The sequence below is a fragment of the Leptodactylus fuscus genome, chromosome 5 (assembly GCF_031893055.1).
Source record: "Leptodactylus fuscus isolate aLepFus1 chromosome 5, aLepFus1.hap2, whole genome shotgun sequence".
Lineage (NCBI taxonomy): Eukaryota > Metazoa > Chordata > Amphibia > Anura > Leptodactylidae > Leptodactylus > Leptodactylus fuscus.
Window position 1 is genome coordinate 2,634,669 of NC_134269.1, and position 20,364 is coordinate 2,655,032.

The following is a 20,364-nucleotide window of genomic DNA, read 5'->3' on the forward strand; positions in this document are numbered from 1 at the left end:
GAAAAAATGACTTTTGTTAAAACAAATTAAGTATGGATCCGAGAGTTACATTTACGGTCATTCTTATGCTGCTCCTAAACAGCCAGATCGGTCTCCCTGGCCCATCACATTATTTCATGGCGTACTACCACTCATATTGCCACAGTTACCATCACTCATGTAGACTTGTCCAGTGGCCTAATTCATCACATTCCACTATAAGGAAGGAAGGAAGGAAGGAAGGAAGGAAGGAAGGAAGGAAGGAAGGAAGGAAGGAAGGAAGGAAGGAAGGAAGGAAGGAAGGAAGGAAGGAAGGAAGGAAGGAAGGAAGGAAGGAAGGAAGGAAGGAAGGAAGGAATATGTTTTAAACAATTTTTTTATATATCTCATTTTATTGAATTTTTACAAACTTACAGCAATAAAGTAACAATACGATACAGGAATCCATATTTAAACAAATGTATGCTGTTACCTCCAAACTTGATCAACCCGAATCAAATCTTGAGAGGTTCACCCTTCTCAATTACCCAACAAGAATGAGAGGGACCAAAAGCTAAGTAACTGCAAGGAGTCATCTTGATATTATGGAACGAGAAGAAGACAATTCCACTTGATAGAAGCCGCCAAGTCTCTGATCCCACTCTATTGGAGACAACCCTCCACATTATCAGTGTCTGATTGGATGAATAAATTAGACCAACTATCAAGGTTTGAGGAGCTTTTGAGTTGGCCAAGATTTTCCCATGACAAGTATCTCAAGCTGTGGTCCCCTTGGCTGGAGTTCCTGAAGTCCCAACTGCACGCAGCTTAATCTTCTGAGAACATGCTCTGTCTCTCTGGTCCTTAGCCACTCCTGCCATTCTCCTGAGACAGGTGGATCTTGTCTTTTCTGATTTATTCTGACCTTGCGCTCCACTTCCCTTTCCTGCACCCGCTTCTTTTTTCATTCTTCCCCCTCCCTACACCTTTTTTTATTTAATCATGCCTACTCCAGGTAGCTATTGGCAGCACCTTACAATGATCGCATGTTTTATATGCATGTTATAGGAAGGTTTTTTTGCTGTCGATTTGTTCAGCGCTGCCTATTGCTGTAAAAAATGGTAAAAACTCAATAAAAACTTAATTTACAAAAATTGTGAGGTCTACAAAAGAGAATCTGAAGTCCAGTATGGTAAGTCATAAGAGGGAATCTTTCATCTTGACTCAGGGAACACCACAAAGTCACAAAAGGTCTCAGAATCTCCAAAATGTATCTAGGTGAAGGCTTAGCCCCCATCTATAGGAATTCAGAAGCACAATGGTAAATATCAAAGCCCCACCGGTACAAATGTGAGGTAAAGTGGAGGACATAATGTAAACTTAGGAACATTGGAGGAACAAAGTTGAATTATTTTCTGAATTTCGGGAAATGGGCACCTGGGGGAGTCCTTTGTACTATTTGAATGCCTGTCACACCATGGCATATACATGTATACTTGCACAGAAGTCATAACCTACTTAGAGTAGAGCGATCAGGATCATGAAAGATCAGATCCCGACTGGCGATCGAGCAAATTTCATGATCGCGATCAGGATCAGCTGGAGAATGATCAAAAATCTGATTTTGAAATTGCAAGATCATCAAGATAATATACAATTAGGGTTGAGGAATCGGGAAAGATCGGATCCTGATCGGCGATCGAGCAAATTTCACGATCGCGATCGGCTGGAAAATGATCGGAAATCGGATTTTAAAATCGATACTGAAATTTCAAGATTGGCTTAACCCTAAACCTACTGCATGCACCAAATAGAAATGACCACAAAGAAATAACATCACGATTTTTGTTTTTTTTTTGTTTTTGTTTTTCTCTCCAGCTTATTCTACTAGGCCTATTGAGTTGTCTTTCTCCATTTTGACCACTTCTTTCCCTAGTAACAGGCACTCACATAGGCTAACGGTGAATGATATGTCTATGGATTATTTCCGATACAGAATTCTTAATGTCTTTATTTCTAAAACTGTATATTATGGGGTTAATCATAGGGGTAAATACAGTGTAGAGCAAGGATACCAGTTTACTAATAGTCATGGTCTGCACTCTATGTGGGGCGACATACACACTGAAGAGAGTCCCGTAGAATATGGAGACCACAATGAGGTGGGAGCTACAGGTGGAGAAGGCTTTCTGTCTACCAGTGCTGGATGGGATCCCGATAATAGCAAAGGCTATTTTGATGTAAGAAAAAATTATTATTATGATTGGTATGAAAACAGATGGTATACTTAGTAGGAAGATCTCAATTTGGACAGTGAAGGTGTCTGAACATGAAATATCCAGCAAAGGAACAAGATCACAGAAGAAATGGTCAATGATATTTGGTCCACAAAAAGTTAACATTGGAATTGTTACAGCTTCAGTCAGAGCAATGGAAAAACCAAATAGCCAAGTGGCGATGGCCAACTTCACACAATGGTCACATGTCATGATAGAAGTGTAACGGAGAGGATTACAGATGGCCACATATCTGTCATAGGACATCACTGAGAGGAGAAGACACTCAAATATTTCTGAGGAACAGAAAACATAAAACTGAGTCATACAGCCAACAAAAGCAATGTCCGCCCCATTATTCAGTAGGATGTAGAGCAGGTTGGGGACAATATCTGTGACCAACAAGATGTCAGTGATGGAGAGTTGTGAGATGAAGAAGTACATTGGGGTGTGGAGGATCTTACTGGTGGACACCAGGGTGAGGATCAGGAGGTTCCCACATATTGTCCCCCAGAAAACCACCAAGAGAAGACAGAACAGGAACATTCTTACACTTATTCTAACTTGGAATCCTAAAAGGAAAAACTGATCGAATGAAAACAATTTGTTCTTCTTAATTTACTGCACAAAATATGAAGTAAAATTAAACATGAATATAAAACATGGACAAAGGCGTGCTAAGAAATAATACAATATACAAAATATTTTAAAATCAGCAATTCTATATTTTGGTCATTAAATCAGGTCAAACCTTTATACAAAGGTCCAACTTTTTAATTTTTCAATCTCAAGTGGATTTAAAGGGAAGGTGTCGTGATAAAATAACTCATTTTTTTTTTTTTTTTTTTTTTAAATTAACATTTACATTTATACTTTTTAAGAATTTTTGGTGAGTTTTTAAATTTTTTCCATGTTATCTATCTTTTTATAGGTTTCATTGCAACAGTCACCTCACTTACAGCCCATTGATGATCCCAGCTATGGTGTGTATGTAGATAGGACTTAGAATCCACCAGTCACTATAGGTGATGTTATGGGTTAGATTCTCCCCTCTCGGCCCAAGTCTCAGAGCGCGCCTAGAAATCTCTCCTGTAGAAGTCAAGAGGGTCTCCTCCAGATCATTGTGTCTATGGCCCAGGGTTCCTCTCCAGGATCGAAGTAACAGATTATTTTTTATGCCAATAGCATGAAGAATTAAAAACACCACCAAAGTTCTTCTAGACATGTTTCACATAAAAACTTCATGACACATTCCCTTTAATAACCCTAAATGATACAAATTGTTGCCTTAAATACCTGATTGTTTTGTACATAAATAGCTTTGCTGAAATTTAAAGTTAGGTTTGCAGAGTCGCACTATTAGGCATGGTAAGCGCAGTGTCCCCGCCTTTACTGCGTCAGACTTACATCAGGGAATGTTGTGTTTTTGCATAAAACTGTTGATACAAATGACAACAATTGTTCTTGTAAATTTTCACTGCAATTCATTTCTGATCTGTTCTCGGAAATATTTCGGGGGTTTCTGATTCCCAGCACAGATGTAGAGTTACATATACTCAGGTTGTGCAGGCAGTGTCTGTGGATATAGCGTATAATGTCAGGTACCTGTATATATACACAGCAGACAGGTCGGGGACTACAGACTATTACTAAGGGATTTCATCTGCGCTGTTACCGAAAAAATCTCCTGTGATTTAGTCTATTGTGAAATATAAAAATAAGAAGGTTATTAAGTAATTATTGTAAGATCTCTCCATCTGTCTATAAATACATGGGCAGCGCTCCAATAGATAGGTATAGAGTTCATTCGAATAGTATTCGAAACATAGTTTCGAATACCTCGCTCTCATAGGAATGAATGGGAGCAGGCGAACAGCAAGGGGTTAAGGCGCCGGCAGCTCCCATTTATTCCTATGGAGCGAGATATTCAAAACTGCAGTTTCGAATACTATTCGCTCATCTCTAGATGGTTACTATATACCAGGCACCAGGTATTGAGAAAAGCTCCAGAAATTTCACATTGAGCTAAAATGTTGTGCAAATAAGTTAGTCAGGACTAAGCCTCCCAGGCCGAGGGCAAAGAACAATTGTTCAAGTAGGGATTAACAGTAACAATAGAAGGAGGCTGATCTTGAGGCGGATTCAGCGTCAAAATCAGCTACAAAAATCTCTGTGTGAACGGACCCTAACAAAGCAGGCAGGGCAGAAGCTCCCCAGATATGCGTCCTACTTCATGGAAGTCCTGGCCACGCCCCAGTGCCAGTTACTCACCAAGGAGGAACCACCAAGACTTTGTACATTTTTTACAGACTTTAACCCTTATGGTTTTTTAACACTTAAACTACAATTTTATGACCCTGAAGATGGGAATGCTCTTTTAACCCCTTCACGATATTTTTTTGTTTTTGACTTCCGGCCTTTTAAACCACATAACATTTTAATGTTTCATTCGCAGAGCCATAAGAGGGCTTATTGTACATTTAATGTTACCACATAATATCCTGAACAACGTATTAGGACGCTGGAAAACAAATCAGAATGGGGTGGAATTGGAGAAAAACCATGTTTGTACAAATTTCTTATACAGCCATTTTATTATGTAGCCAAAATGGCCTATCGGCTGTATTCTCATGGTCAGTATCATTCGGGCGATACCCAGTTTATGTTTTTTTTTTTTTTTACGTTTTAACCCTTTACAAAACTGAAAAAAAATATATATATATTTGTGTCATCCTATTCCGACACCCATAATTTTGTAACATTTCCATGATACATAAGACATTTTGTTTCAGGGCCTGATGTAATTGTCAGCGATATAATTTTGGGGAGTGTCTGCGGTTTAGGTCACTTTTTATTCCAATTTATAAGCGATGTAAATAGTAAAAAAAAAACGGCAGATTGGCTTTTTGGATTTTCTTCCCTATACAGCATTCATTGTGGGAGAAATACTGTTATAATTTTGTAGAACTTGAGTTTTCGGATTCAATGATGTAGAATTTGTTTTTGTTAATTTATTTTTATTTCAAATCTAGGCAAAGGGAGGTGATAGGAATGTTTAGATTTTTTTATGTTTTTTATATTTTTAAAACTTAAAACATAACTTTTTAACAACTTTATTTGCCGTCTTTTATAGACTTGGTATCTGCCATACTATTACAGCTGATATCAGAAAGGGGCTAAACCCAATCGAAAAAATATTTTATAGCCCAAAATTCATAGAATTTGATAATAATAATAATAATAATAATAATAATAATAATAATAATAATAATAATAAAAATAGTAACAAAGTGTAAATATCATTCAAAGAAATTATATACAGCGGGCATGGAAAATATTCAGTGTTATTGTCAGCATAAAAACTAAATAAACAAAAATCCTACAAAGCCCTACTGGACTCTGAACTGCAATAACACCCTGGTGTGAACACGATCTGGCAGTTAGAGTCACTGCCAGATAACTACACTAATCGGGTGTGCTCTGTTATATCACTGAGAAAACCTGAGCAGCCGCTACAACATACAAAACTGTCTAGCCAGAACTCGTGGACTAGAAAGAGACCAACTAACCAGTCTGTGCTACCAGTTCCACACAACGCACAAAGCAGCTTGCTGCCCAGCCAACTATCAATGTGATTCTGTCTCAGGGTAAAACTAGCTAAGGCCAACTAAGATTGTTCAGGCTGGAACGCATGTGCACACACATACACACACATATATTTGCAAATGAGGTTTGGTCTTAGAGCGCCGGGCGTCCAGACCAGCCTTTTCAAATAAGGAAGGGACGGTCCCAAGTAAACAGCCCAGCGTACATTAGCTGACACCCTAGTCAGTCAGACAGATGGCCACGCCCAGCCGTTGCAAGGGAATTAACCCTATGAATGCTGGACTGCGCAGTGGAACAGGATGTGACCCTAATATCTTGGCCACAGCTGCCACACAGTCTTTTTTTTTTTTTTATGGTAGAGTTGGAAGGGACCTCAAGGGCCATCGGGTCCAACCCCCTGCGAGTGCAGGTTTTCCTAAATCATCCCAGCTATATGTTTATCCAGATTCCGCTTGAAGATTTCCATTGATGGAGCGCCCACCACCTCCCGTGGCAGCCTATTCCACTCTCTCACTCCCCTCACTGTCAGAAAGTTTTTCCTAATGTCTAATCTGTATCTCTTTCCCTTTTGTTTCATCCCATTGCTTCTTGTACTTCCTTGTGCTAATGAGAATAGGGGAGATCCCTCTGCACTGTGACTACCTTTCAGATATTTGTAGACTGCTATTAAATCTCCCCTCAGCCTTCTCTTCTGCAAACTAAACAATCCCAGTTCTTTTAGCCGCTCCTCATAGGACATGGTTTGCAGACCTTCCACCATTTTGGTTGCTCTTCTCTGGACTTGCTCCAATATATTGATGTCTTTCTTGAATTGAGGCGCCCAGAAGTGTACACAGTATTCCAGGTGTGGTCTGACCAGGGAAGAGGACAGCGGAATAATGACCTCTCTTCATCTAGATTCAATGCTTGTCTTAATACATCCCAGAATTTTATTCGCCTTTTTTGCAGCAGCACCGCACTGTTGGCTCATGTTGAATTTGTGATCTACTATTATGCCCAAGTCCTTTTCCCCTATGCTATCACTTAGTTCTATTCCTCCCATACTATATATGTTTTTTACATTTCTGTTACCCAGATGTAGAACTTTGCATTTGTCCCTGTTAAATCCCATTTTGTTGGCCTCAGCCCATTGTTCCAGTGTGTCTAAGTCCTTTTGAATAAACTCTCTCTCCTCTCTAGTGTTGGCTATTCCTCCTATCTTCGTATCATCTGCAAATTTTATGAGTTCCCCAATAATTCCATCGTCCAGATCATTTATAAAGATGTTAAAAAGTACTGGGCCCAGAACAGAGCCCTGCGGCACCCCGCTTTTGACTTTCTTCCAGTTCGATGTGTAGCCATTTAGTATTACTCGTTGTGCCCGATCATTAAGCCAGTTGTGAATCCACCTAACTGATTTTTTGTCAAAGCCATACTTAATCATTTTTTCAATAAGAAGGTTATGTGATACTTTATCAAATGCCTTACTGAAGTCAAGATATACTATGTCCACGGCATTCCCTTGGTCCAACAGTCCTAATAGTCCTAACGTTCAGACTCCTAAAATGTTTCAATCTTTATGTCATTGCAGCCATTTGCTAAAAGCAAAAAAGTTCCTTTTATTTCTCATTATTGTATACTTAGTCCCATCTTGACAGATAAAAACCAGAAATGTAGATATTTTTTTGAAAATTTATTAAAAAAGGAAAAACAAAATCTCACATAGTCATAAGTATTCAGACCCTTTGCTATGACACTGAGATGCAACTCACATTCTGGCCATTTCCTTGTGATCCTCCTTGAGATGGTTCTTCTGCTTCATTGAAGTACAGCTGTGTTTAATTAAACTGATTGGACTTGATTAGGAAAGGTGCAGACCTGTCTATATAAGCTCACAGTGCATGTCAGAGCAAAGAAGAATCAGGAGGTCAAAGGAACTGCCCAAGGAGCTCAGAGACAGAATTATGACAAGGCACCGATTTGGTAAAGGTTGCACAAGAATTTCTAAAGCACTCAAGGTTCCTAAGAGCACAGCGGCCTCCATAATCCTTAAATGGAAGAAGTTTGGGACAAACAGAACTCTTCATAGACCTGGCTGTCCAGCCAATCTGAGCAATTGTGGGAGAAGAGCCTTGGTGAGAGATGTAAAGAAGAACCCAAAGATCACTGTGGCCAAGCTCGGAGATACAGTAGGGGTTTGGGAGAAAGTTCCACAAAGTTACCTATCACTGCAGCCTCCACCAGTCGGGGCTTTATGGCAGAGGGGCCCGAAGAAATCCTCTCCTCAGTGCAAGACATAGGAAAGCCAAAAACACATGAAGGACTCCCAGACTATGAGAAATAAGATTTGTTACTCTGATGAGACAAAGATTGAACTCTTTGGTGTTAATTCTAAGCGGTATGTGTGGAGAAAACCAGGCTCTGCTCATCACCTGCCTAATACAATCCCAACCATGAAACATGGTGGTGGCAGCATTAGACTATGGGACAGGGACAGGACGACTGGTTGTTAGGGAAGGAAAGATGAACGTGACCAAGTACAGAGATATCCTGGAAGAAAACCTCTCCCAAAGTGTTCTGGACCTCAGACTGGGCCGAAGCTTCACCTTCCAACAAGTCAATGACCCTAAGCACATGGCTAAAATGACAAACGAGCGGCTTCAGAACAACTCTGGGACCATTCATGACTGGCCCAGCCAGAGCTCTGACCTCAACCCAATGGAGCATCTCTGGAGATACTTGAAAATGGCTCCATCAACGTTCACCATCCAATCTGATGGAACTGGGGAGGATTTGCAAGGGAGAAAGGCATAGGATCCCCAAATCCAGATGAGAAAAACTTGTTGCATCATTTCCAAGAAGACTTCTGGCTGTACGAGCTCAAAAGGGGGAAAATACTCAATACTGATCAAGGGCTCCGAATACTTATGGCCAGGAGAGATTTCAGTTTTTATTTTTTAATAAATTTGCAAAAACATCTACAACTCTGGGTTTTCTTTGTCAAGATGGGGCCGGGGGTCCATTAATTAGAAATAGAAGGAACTTTTTTGCTTTTAGTAAATGGCTGCAATGAAACAAAGAGTGAAAGATTTAAAGGGTTGTGAATACTTCCCGTACCCACTGTACCTGTTTATGGACTGTGTGGATTTTGACTTTGAGCCATCAGAAAAGAGATCACTAACAACATACCCATGTTGTTAAGTTATGTTCACATGGAGTTTTTTGGAGGTTTGTTTTTAGGCAGATTCCCCATGGCCCAATAGAAAGCATTTTTGATTCATACTAATAAACACAGAATATTTTGTCACCTGGAATTTGTCAATTTTGATATTTTCTGTGTATAAGAACAAGCTCTCAGACATGTCTGTTATGTTCTATATTTATGGATTATTTCATATGAAGCTTTATTAATGTCTTTATTTCTAAAACTGTATATTATGGGGTTAACCATAGGGGTAAATACAGTATACAGCAGGGATATGAGCTTACTAATGGTCAAGGTTTCCTCTCTACTTGGAACACAATACACACTGAACATGGTCCAGTAGAATATGGAGACCACAATGAGGTGGGAGCTACAGGTGGAGAAGGCTTTCTGTCTACCAGTACTGGATGGAATCCTTAAGATAACAGCAGCGATATTGACATAAGAATAAATTATTATTACAATTGGTATAAAAACAAATGGTATGCTCAATAGGAAGACCGCTAGTTGGACGAAGAAGACATCTGAACAACAAATATCGAGCAAAGGCAAAAGATCGCAGAAAAAATGGTCAATGATATTTGGTCCACAGAATGATAACAGTGATATTATTATTGTTTCTATCAAACCAATGGAAAAACTCAAGAGCCACGAGGCAATGGCCAACTTCATACAATAGGCAGTGGTCATGATGGAGGAGTAACGGAGGGGATTACAGATGGCCACATATCTATCATAAGACATCACTGAGAGGAGAAGACACTCAAAAGCTTCTGAGGAACAGAAAACGTAATATTGAGACATACAGGCAAGAAAGGTAATGGCTCCTCCATTATTCAGAAGTATAGGGAACGTGCTGGGGGCAATATCTGTAGGTAACAAGATGTCACTGATGGAGAGTTGTGAGATGAAGAAGTACATTGGGGTGTGGAGGATCTTACTGGTGGACACCAGGGTGAGGATCAGGAGGTTCCCACATATTGTCCCACAGTAAACCACCAGGAGAAGACAGAACAGGAAGATTCTTAAACATTCTCTAACTTGGAATCCTAAAAGGAAAAACTGATTCAATGAGAACAATTAGCACAAAACATGACCAACGGTGTCCTAAGAAAAACTACAAGTAAAAGTAAAACAATATAAAAATAACTAAAAATTATCTGCATAAAAAAATCTTAATTTTGATCATTAAGTTAAATTTACACAAAACATGTTTAGATGTGCGCTGAGATACAATACAAGTGAAAGTAATACAATAAGATAAGATAAGATAATCCTTTAATAGTCCCACATTGGGGAAATATACAAAATAACTAAACATTACAAAATAATCTGCATAAATACAAACTTTTATTACAGACGCCCGGTCCTTGCTTTATCTACAATAACATGAACAAGTTACTTAAGATGTAATTTTTGTACGAAATCCTTTGTTTGGGGCAAGATGGTGGCTCAGTGGTTAGCACCACAGCCTTGAGGTCGTTCGAATCCCGCCAGGAACAACATCTGCAAGGAGTTTGTATGTTCTCCCCGTGTTTGTGTGGATTTCCTCCCTTTCTACAATGACATACTGATAGGGAAAAAAAACCTGTACATTGTGATCCCTATATCATATATCCCTATATGGGGCTCACAATCTGAATTAGGAACAAGTACATAGCGCCCCTGCATTGCTGCCTTTTGTGCACTTAGTGATTGTGCCCCACAGTCCTCTAGAAATTAGACAGGAACCATAAGAATATCGCCCGGACGTCCCCCACCCGCTGTACTTACATCTGAGAAATTTGCGCTTCTGCAGAGAACTCTTAACTCCAATGAAAATGAATTTTCCTCAAATTTTTTGCTGCAATTTATTTCAGTTTTGTTCTCAGAAAAATTTCCAAAGGTGTCCAATGTCCATGACAGAGGCATATCTCACATGTGTTCAGACTGTGCAGACAGTATGTGTGGATATATACTATAAGCCATGAGATGACTACCGGTATATATACACAGCAGACAGGCCGGGGGCTCCTGGGGACCATCACTATGGGATCTCATCAACGTTCTACCTTAAACGTCTTCAGTGTATTCTCAAAAATACAAAAATAAAAAAATTAAAATGTGAGTAAATAATTTTTCTATGGAGATGACCTTTATTGCTCTTTCCACTTCACTTAGTCATGTGTGAAGAAAACTTTTAAAGGACCTAATAAAAGTTCAGGTCCTACGAACGTATGAGCTTCTGGCCAGGCCCAGCAACCTTGTCGGAACCTGAACCCCCCTAGTTCGTTTTTGTGAAATTAACCAGGTAAAGAAACAGGAAATTACAAGTCCTAATACCTGACCCCAAGGATAAACTTTATGCCTTTGCCTGGCCTTGTGCTTTCAGCTTTTCCTCCATTTTGTGGATGAATCTATGCCAAATGTTCATTCTAAGAAACGTGGAAAAAGGAGTACCTGGCGCCCGAAGTAGGGTCCTGGGGATGGACCCAATGGTAAAAATTTGCAGTTCTTACACAAGCAACGACCTGTCAGGGAGGTGGACAATGCAATGTAGAAAAAACTTGAAAAACCGGGATGGTAAAGAGTAGAGATGAGTGAGAAGTATTCGATCAAATGTTACAGTATTCGAAATATTCTTACTTGATCGAATACCACACGGTAAACGCAGTAAGAATTCCTATCCCCTCCCACCTTCCCTGGCACTTCTTGTACACCAATAACTGTGCAGGGGAGGTGGGACAGGAAGGAGGAAAACATAGATCAACATGATCTTGTTAGGGCTCCAATTACATACCACCTTTGCCCCCAATATACCTTTCCGATATGCTTTTTTTATTTTTGTTTTTTGACTCTTTTGACTTTTGATTTCTTCGAGTCGTCCTATTCCGACACCTATAATGTTGTAACATTCCCGTGATACACAAGACTTTTTGTTTCAAGGCCTGATGTAATTGTCAGAGATATCATTTTGGGGACTGTCTGCGGATTGGACACTTTTTCTTCAAATTTCTAAGCGGGGTAAATAGTAAAAAATGGCAGTTTTGGCTTTTTGGATTTTCTTCCCTCTATGGCATTCATTGTGGGAGAAATATTGTTATAAGTTTGTAGAATTGGAGTTTTCGGATTCAGGGATGTAGAATGTGTTTGTGTTTATTTGCTTTTATTTCAAATCTAGGGAAAGGGAGGTGATAGGAACGTTTAGAACGTTTAGGAACGTTTAGATTTTTTAAAGTTTTTTTATATTTTTAAAATTTAAACCATAACTTTTTAAACACTTTATTAGCCATCTTTCATAGCCTTGACTGAGTCTGGGATTTCTGCCCAGGTCCATCCACCATGTTTAACCTCTTCCTGCTGCGGCCGTTTTTTTTTTTTTTTTTTTTTTTTTTTTACTCCCCTCCTTCGTAATGAGACATTTATTTATTTATTCTTCCATTCTAATTTTTTTTTTTATTTACTTTTTTAACTTTAAAGTTTTATGGGGTTTTTAACCCTACAGGGTCTGACCACTAGAGCAATGCATTGTGCAAGCCCTATAACTTCATTATAGGCTTTATATTGCAGCTTTTAATAATAGAAATTAAATGACAAGCCCTGGAGCCTCCAATAGACTTTCAATAGAGATCATAATGGATCCCTGCTCCTGGATCTAATTTTCGGGGCTGCCAATCTACAACAGACAAAATAGCGGTGTCTATGCACCGCTGGAATAATGGTTAGATTTGACCAAGGCATCAAGATGAGGGTTAATCCCTTCAATCAGTTCAGACATTGCTGCTGTATAATATGAATAATCTTACAATTCAATAAACTTGACAGTCTTCATTTGATGATACCTTTTTTAATGGCTAACTCATAATGATGACATATTTTAACGTTTCGAAGCTCTCGGCTTCTTTTTCAGATATAACAAAAAACAATTTCTGAAGGCTGCATATTTATGCACAACAGGACACATAGGGATAGGATTTTAGGAGGGAGGGGGAAGAGGCTTATTGGTATATACACATAAACAATTCCCCATGTTCTTATCTTTATGGCTGTCTCCATTCAGTGATTTCTGTAGGATGCCATGAACCCATGTGAGATTCATTCCATTCTCGAGAGTGTTAAATAGGGTCATGCACTTGTATTCATGAATCAGTCACTGTTTCCTTGATTTAAAATTCCCTCTTAAAATTAAAATTTTCTTCTCATTGGTGATATTATGATCCTCATTGCAGAAATGTTTTGGCACGGGAAGGTCCCTTCTCTGTTCTCTAATTGTATGGTGATGTGTTTTCATTCTCATTCTGAGTTTCTGGATGGTCTCTCCAACATACAGATTTTCAGTGGAACATTTGGTGCATATGATCAAATACACTACATTAGGTGTGTTACAGGTGAACGTACCTGGGACTTTATATTCCCTGTTAGAGTTTGTTATCTCTATCCTGTCGGTGGTCAGTATGTGGGGGCAGGTTTTGCACCTTTTCTGTCCACATGGAAATGTTCCTGTGTTAGTTGGGGGTGATAGTGAGCTGCTGACCACCATATTCCTGAGGTTTGGTGTCTGTAGCACAGGAGAGGGGGGTCTGGAAATATGGATGTTAGACGGTGGTCTTTTTGCAGTAGTGGATGTAATTTGCATGTGATTCCTCTCAGCGTCTCCAGGTGGGGGTTATATGTGACAACCAGGGGCACCCGATTGTTCTCCTTTTTGGTATTATATCTTAATAAATCCCATCTTGGTATTCTGGTGGCCCTGGTGATTTGGTTATCAATTGTTCTTGGATGGTAGCCCTGCCTCAAGAATGTGTCTCTGAGGCCTCCAAGGTGTTCGTCTCTATCTGCAGGGTTTGAACATATGCGATGGTATCTGATGGTCTGGCTGTATACAATAGAGTCCTTTATGTGTTTCGGATGAAAGCTATCCCATCTTAGGTAGGTGGGGCGGTCAATTGGTTTCCGATACAACGGTGTCTCAATTTTGTTGTCCTGTATCTCGATTACTGCGTCCAGGAAGTTTATTTCAGAGAAGGAGTGATTGAGCGTCAGGTTGATGGTGGGATGGAACTTAAAATTCAAGGGATCCAAAAGATTCTTACATCTAGTTACAAATACAATAAAGATTACAAATTCATTCTTTGCAATTAAACATTTTTGGTCCCATTTAATTAAGAGTCCCCCCCCCCCTCCCCATACCAGACCTTAACCTAGCCCGACCTCTAGTTATTTTGTTTTCATTGCCTCACTATTAAATTTATGGAGGTAAAAGTTCAAAAATTCTGCAACAAATTTTAAAACAATTTTCTCTACTAAACTGGATTTATTTCTTCGTTTAAATGATAACTCCCAAAAAAATAGAGGGAAATATAAGAAATTTTGCAATATAAAATACTAAAGAAATATGTGTCCTTCACTTATCTGGCTTAGCCAATGTTGTTGTTGTCTATGGAGATGGAAGGAGGAGCTGGACGCTTTAAACGGCCACAAATAGCTGCAATTGCTACATTCTGCTACTCTATGACTGAGAAAGGTCTTCTGACACAGGCAATGAATCCATTAACAGCCTCTTCCTCCCCTCTCCATAGACTTCTGTGTCAGAGTTGGACATTTGAGCAGACTTTATGCAAACAAGTGAAATTAAAGAGGAGCAGAGCAGGAAGGAAATATATTACAATGTTTATTGTATTCACCTGTACTGTTCATTTATGTAAAGTGGTTTGATAAATGGAGGTCACTTTACTTCCATAGTGAATGACCTGCTAATATTCTGTTATATTTTTTCACATTTTTACAATGTCTCTTTGTATTTATGCATCTTTGTTGATTAAAAACACATTTTATGTAATTTCTGTTTCCTGGAGGTCCTTATGGAGTCTCTACAATCAACCTAGTCTCGACTAGTATATAAATGTGTGTCCTGATACTGATCTGTATATTATAGGAATCCATCAGTGAGAGCTGGAATAAGGAATCACTCGTCTACAGAAGGCATGTATGAGGAGAAGACCCTGACGGCAGAAGTAAGTCTCCTCTTATTTCCCTCTCTCCTGAATTTAACATTTGTCAGTCTTGAGACTTGAGCTTTTATCATTGAAGGGAGTGTCCATTCTAATGATATTGATGATGTCCCCTTAAGACAGGCCATCAATATTGGGGATACAACACCCCACACTCAGCCTCCAATACATTGTAGACTATGTAGTGGTTGTGCTGGGTTACTGCAGATAAAGTCCCCGTTTAGTAATGTTTTCTTCTATATTCTTGCAGCTGGCATTCACAGTCACTAGCGCCAGGCCAGTCCTATGTAAGATTGCATGGACCACATTTTATATAAAGATGCTGAGATCAGATCTGACTTATTTAGCTGAGGTTTTTCTTCTAATATTCCATGTGGTTATTGGCAGGTACTTCTTCCACCCTCAGCAGTCAAGAGTCCCCATAACACTGAAATACCCCAATTTATCTAGAAGGTTCTGGTGATGTTCATGGCTGACTATCCTTCACATTGGGTATGTTCTGTATGGCTATGGTAGGATGACCTGTGCTATACTGTACTGTGAGTTTCCATTATGCTGTACACATAGACTTAGTAGTAACACTCTGAATAGCCAATGGATCTGGGTTTGTTATGACTTTTCTAAAAATCTCAGATTCGGACAAACCTGAAATTTTGAGTTTTGCCTCCTACAAATCAATAATATACTCTGGGCTTTCTTCAAACCAAAGAATATGATACATAGAAGTCTGGGGAAGGTGGGAAAAAAAAACAACTACTCATCTGTTCCGGGCTCTGCAGTGGTTTATGGTCGTCATTCTTAGACATTCCAACCATCTTCCATTCTCAGAAATCATGTATATGTATGTTTGTGTGTGTGTGTGTGTGTGTGTGTGTGTGTGTGGGGGGGGGGGGGGGTGGTTTGGTCCACATGATAGCACTTTGACACCCATCAGTTATCACAATCTATACTGTCTATCTGTGTCTTTGTCACCAGTCTTATTATGGAAACTTCCATTGCCAATTTATATAGATACTTCTGAATCTTGAGCAGTTCTGAGAGGTGCTGAGGATCCCACACAATCCCTACTGGCTAATACAGTATACTAAATATTCTAGGACAAAGGGGATGAGTAGCAAGGTCAACTAAGAATGAATGAGTGCAATAACTAACTGTGATGACTACTATTAGGACTCTAGGACGAAAAGGGACAGAAATGTGGAGCAAGATCTTGCAACTGATAAATATCCATGTTCTAGACTCCACAAAATGCTTCAATCTGATGATTTACTGACACATGTTCTTTCATTTTGTTATATCTTAAGGTTAATCTTGGAGCAGAATATCTACAGTGATCCTCATGGGATTTCCTAGTGCTGAGAACTTCAGGATGATCCTTTTTGTTCTTCTCTTATTGATCTACTGTGTGACCATATGTGGGAACCTCGTGATCATCACCTTGGTGTCCACCAGTAAGAACCTCCACACCCCAATGTACTTCTTCCTGACCCAAGTCTCCATATCTGATGTCATCCTCATAACGGCCATCGTCCCCAATTCTCTCCATTTCTTACTTGTTGAGCCGAGGCTGATGCCTTTCCCATCCTGCATTGCTCAATATCTTAGTTTTTCCTTCTCTCTAACCTCAGAATGTCTTTTCCTAATAGTCATGTCCTTTGATCGATATTCAGCCATCTGTAACCCCTTACGTTATACATCCATGATGGACTTCAGGTTTTGCCTATTTCTGGCCACGTTGACCTGGTCTTTGACCTTCTTAGTAATATCTGTAAAGATCATTAATGTATCCCGCTTATGGTTTTGTGGACCGAATGTCATTCACCATTTCTTCTGTGATCTTTACCCTCTCTTGGAGCTTTCATGTTCCGACACTTCCATATTCCAGCTACAGGTTACAGTCATCATTGTAGCATTTGTCATCACACCATTAATTATTATAATTGCATCCTAAATTCTTATCATTTCCTCCATATTAAAGATTCAGTCACTGAGCCGGAGATGTAAAGTCTTCTCCACGTGCAGCTCCCACCTGATAGTGGTTTGCGTATTCTATGGAACGTTATGCGGTATTTACATCATTCCTAACAGAGGAAAGTCATTCACTATAAGCACGGCCTTCTCCCTGTTCTATACAGTAATAACTCCTTTATTAAACCCCATGGTATGTCTGCATTGAGCAATAAGCAATTGAGCAAGTCTGCATTGAGCATAACCATCAGTGATGGAAGGAAAAACATAAAAAACCTGTTTACTGGTCACTACAGAGAGTATACCGACTGACCCCATACAGGATACCAAAGCTAGAGACTCTTATAGAATTGACCCAGTGTCTTTACCAGCTGAGTACCCCTAAGATGAGGCCCATTTCATGCTACAATCTCTCAGCAGTGAGGATACATAATGTCAGACTCTATATCCAGTACTTCAGCTACATAGAAGGAAATTCTGCGGTACATAGTGTTGTAGGAAGAGGACACAAATCCAAAAGTAGCTACTCAACACATGGTATGTCTCTTACCCTCCCCAGATTGCTGCCTAGAAACAATTGCTTCTCTAAGATCATTGCTGATGTCTTTCTTTTTCCATGCCTGCCTTAATTCTCCAGACCAGCTAACTGCCAAAACTTCTGCTTTCACAGAGGTGGTAATACTTGGTGAATCAAGGGCATTCTATTAGCAGAACTTGGCTGTTACTTACCCTCTTAATTCCTGTAGAAGAGTCAGGGTGCACTTAATTTCTGACACACGGCTTCTGCATTTTGGCCTAGCTTACTATGCAATAAATAATGGCGGTGTGATTTATCGGGTGTTGTTGCTCCTCTGAGGATATTTAAGTATTTGTTTCTCTTTAAATATGCATTTCAGCTTAGAACTATAGATGTAACTTGTAAGGAATGACTTTGTAGTACATCCCATTTATCATAGTCTTCCTTTGTATAGATAATGCCTGAATAAAAGTCATGTGACTAAAGTTCTGCCAATAAATAACCTGATAATGAACCTGAGTGATCCTTGTAATATTGTCTCATTTTGGATTTGGCCAATAGTTTGATTTGATTTGTTCTGAACAGGAAGCACAATTTGCATTAAAAACTTAGGACTCCTTACTCCTCTCTAGCCAAACTTGTAGGACTCCTAACTCCTCTCTAGCCGAACTCCTGGGACTCATGACTCCTCTCTAGCCAAACTCCTAGGACTCCTGACTCCTCTTTAGCCAAACTCCTAAGACTCCTGACTCCTCTCTAGCCAAACTCCTAGGACTCCTGACTCCTCCCTAGCCAAACTCCTAGGACTCCTGACTCCTCTTTAGCTAAACTCCTAGGACTCCTGACTCCTCCCTAGCCAAACTCCTAGGACTCCTGACTCCTCTCTAGCCAAACTCCTAGGACTCCTGACTCCTCCCTAGCCAAACTCCTAGGACTCCTGACTCCTCTCTAGCCAAACTCCTAAGACTCCTGACTCCTCTCTAGCCAAACTCCTAGGACTCCTGACTCCTCCCTAGCCAAACTCCTAGGACTCCTGACTCCTCTTTAGCCAAACTCCTAGGACTCCTGACTCCTCCCTAGCCAAACTCCTAGGACTCCTGACTCCTCTCTAGCCAAACTCCTAGGACTCCTGACTCCTCTCTAGCCAAACTCCTAGGAATCCTAATCCCTCACTAGCCGAACTCCTGGGACTCGTGACTCCTCTCTAGCCAAACTCCTAGGACTCCTAACGCCTCTCTAGCCAAACTCCTAGGACTCCTAACGCCCCTCTAGCCAAACTCCTAGGACTTCTAACGCCTCTCTAGCCAAACTCCTAGGACTCCTAACGCCTCTCTAGCCAAACTCCTAGGACTCCTGACTCCTCTCTAGCCAAACTCCTAGGAATCCTAATCCCTCTCTAGCCGAACTCCTGGGACTCGTGACTCCTCTCTAGCCAAACTCTTAGGACTCCTAACGCCTCTCTAGCCAAACTCCTAGGACTCCTAACGCCTCTCTAGCCAAACTCCTAGGACTCCTAACGCCTCTCTAGCCAAAATCCTGGAACTCGTGACTCCTCTCTAGCCAAACTCCTAGGAATCCTAATCCCTCTCTAGCTGAACTCCTGTGACTCATGACTACTCTCTAGCCAAACTCCTAGGACTCCTATCACCTCTCTAGCTAAACTCCTAGGACTCCTGACTTCTTTCTAGCCAAACTCCTAGGACTCCTGACTCCTTTCTAGCCAAACTCCTAGGACTCCTGACTCCTTTCTAGCCAAACTCCTAGGACTCCTGACTCCTTTCTAGCCAAACTCCTAGGACTCCTAACGCCTCTCTAGCCAAATTCCTGGGACTCGTGACTCCTCTCTAGCCAAAATCCTAGGACTCCTAACGTCTCTCTAACCAAAGTCTTTGGACTCTTAACTCCTCTCTAGTATACCTGTCACTTTGACATTAGTAATTCTGTGTTTGCCTTTGAGGACGAGAAAGTAGTTAGGTGTCTTAAGAGTCTTCGGAGTGTACATTGATGGTAGCCAGTGGGAACATACAGTCTGTGTAAAAAAAATAAAAACAATGAATATCTAGATTGTTTTGTACACATTTTTTATTTAAAAAATAAAAATAAAAACCTTTTCTGGACAGATGCGTGTGGGTGTCTTTTACAACCACTCTTAAAATTTTCTTTTTAAGGGAGTTGTAACACATTTTAGAATATTATTTTCTTAATGAAAACGTATATTATTATTATTATTATTATTATTATTATTATTATTATTATTATTATTATTATATTTTCCACACTTTGCTGACGTCTATGACATTGGTACTGCTGATAACAATAATATTCCATTATGTAAAAGTTAGCAAACTGTATGTGAATTACATTGCAATTTATTTGCCACTTGGACAAAGCGACTGTAATGGGGAATTATTAATGATACAGAGTGAAAATTGTCTTTAAAGGGATAAAGAATATATTTTGTTTTAAATTCTGATTTTATTAAAGTTTTACAAATTTACAATAAAGTTCATTTAGAGATGTTAACATAAACATTAATTGTAACAAATATAATAAACATATTGAGTCATAGAGCAGTTGTATAGGAACGTAATCCAAAGATAAAGAACATATTTGTGAGCACTATAATGGTGCTATAGATTCACAGGTACAAAACCCTTCATGATCTGTCCAGTCTGCTCAGGTTATTAGATTGTTATTATGGATAGAATTATCTTATAATATTAATGTTTTTTATTGTTTCTTTTAGGTTTATTCTGTCATACATTTTGTACCAGATAAAGCACATGTGCGTATAGAGGCAGTAACTTTGTTTCCAGGATAGGCCCTCCAGCTATTTCTCCCATCCATTGTTGGATGCTATGAGTA

The 20,364-nt window shown here is 39.7% G+C and overlaps 2 protein-coding genes across 2 annotated transcripts; both read right to left on the reverse strand.

Moving 5' to 3' along the window:
• Positions 1 to 1,913: 1,913 nt before the first annotated feature.
• Positions 1,914 to 9,181, reverse strand: LOC142204270 (olfactory receptor 5A2-like). Its single transcript, XM_075275578.1, has 2 exons — positions 9,128 to 9,181; positions 1,914 to 2,819 (listed from the first exon to the last, which is right to left on the reverse strand). The coding sequence occupies exons 1-2, from the start codon at positions 9,179 to 9,181 to the stop codon at positions 1,914 to 1,916; spliced, it is 960 nt and encodes a 319-aa protein (XP_075131679.1).
• Positions 9,182 to 9,186: 5 nt separating this feature from the next.
• Positions 9,187 to 10,935, reverse strand: LOC142204271 (olfactory receptor 11L1-like). Its single transcript, XM_075275580.1, has 2 exons — positions 10,798 to 10,935; positions 9,187 to 10,086 (listed from the first exon to the last, which is right to left on the reverse strand). The coding sequence occupies exons 1-2, from the start codon at positions 10,933 to 10,935 to the stop codon at positions 9,187 to 9,189; spliced, it is 1,038 nt and encodes a 345-aa protein (XP_075131681.1).
• Between the last annotated feature and the right edge of the window lie 9,429 nt (positions 10,936 to 20,364).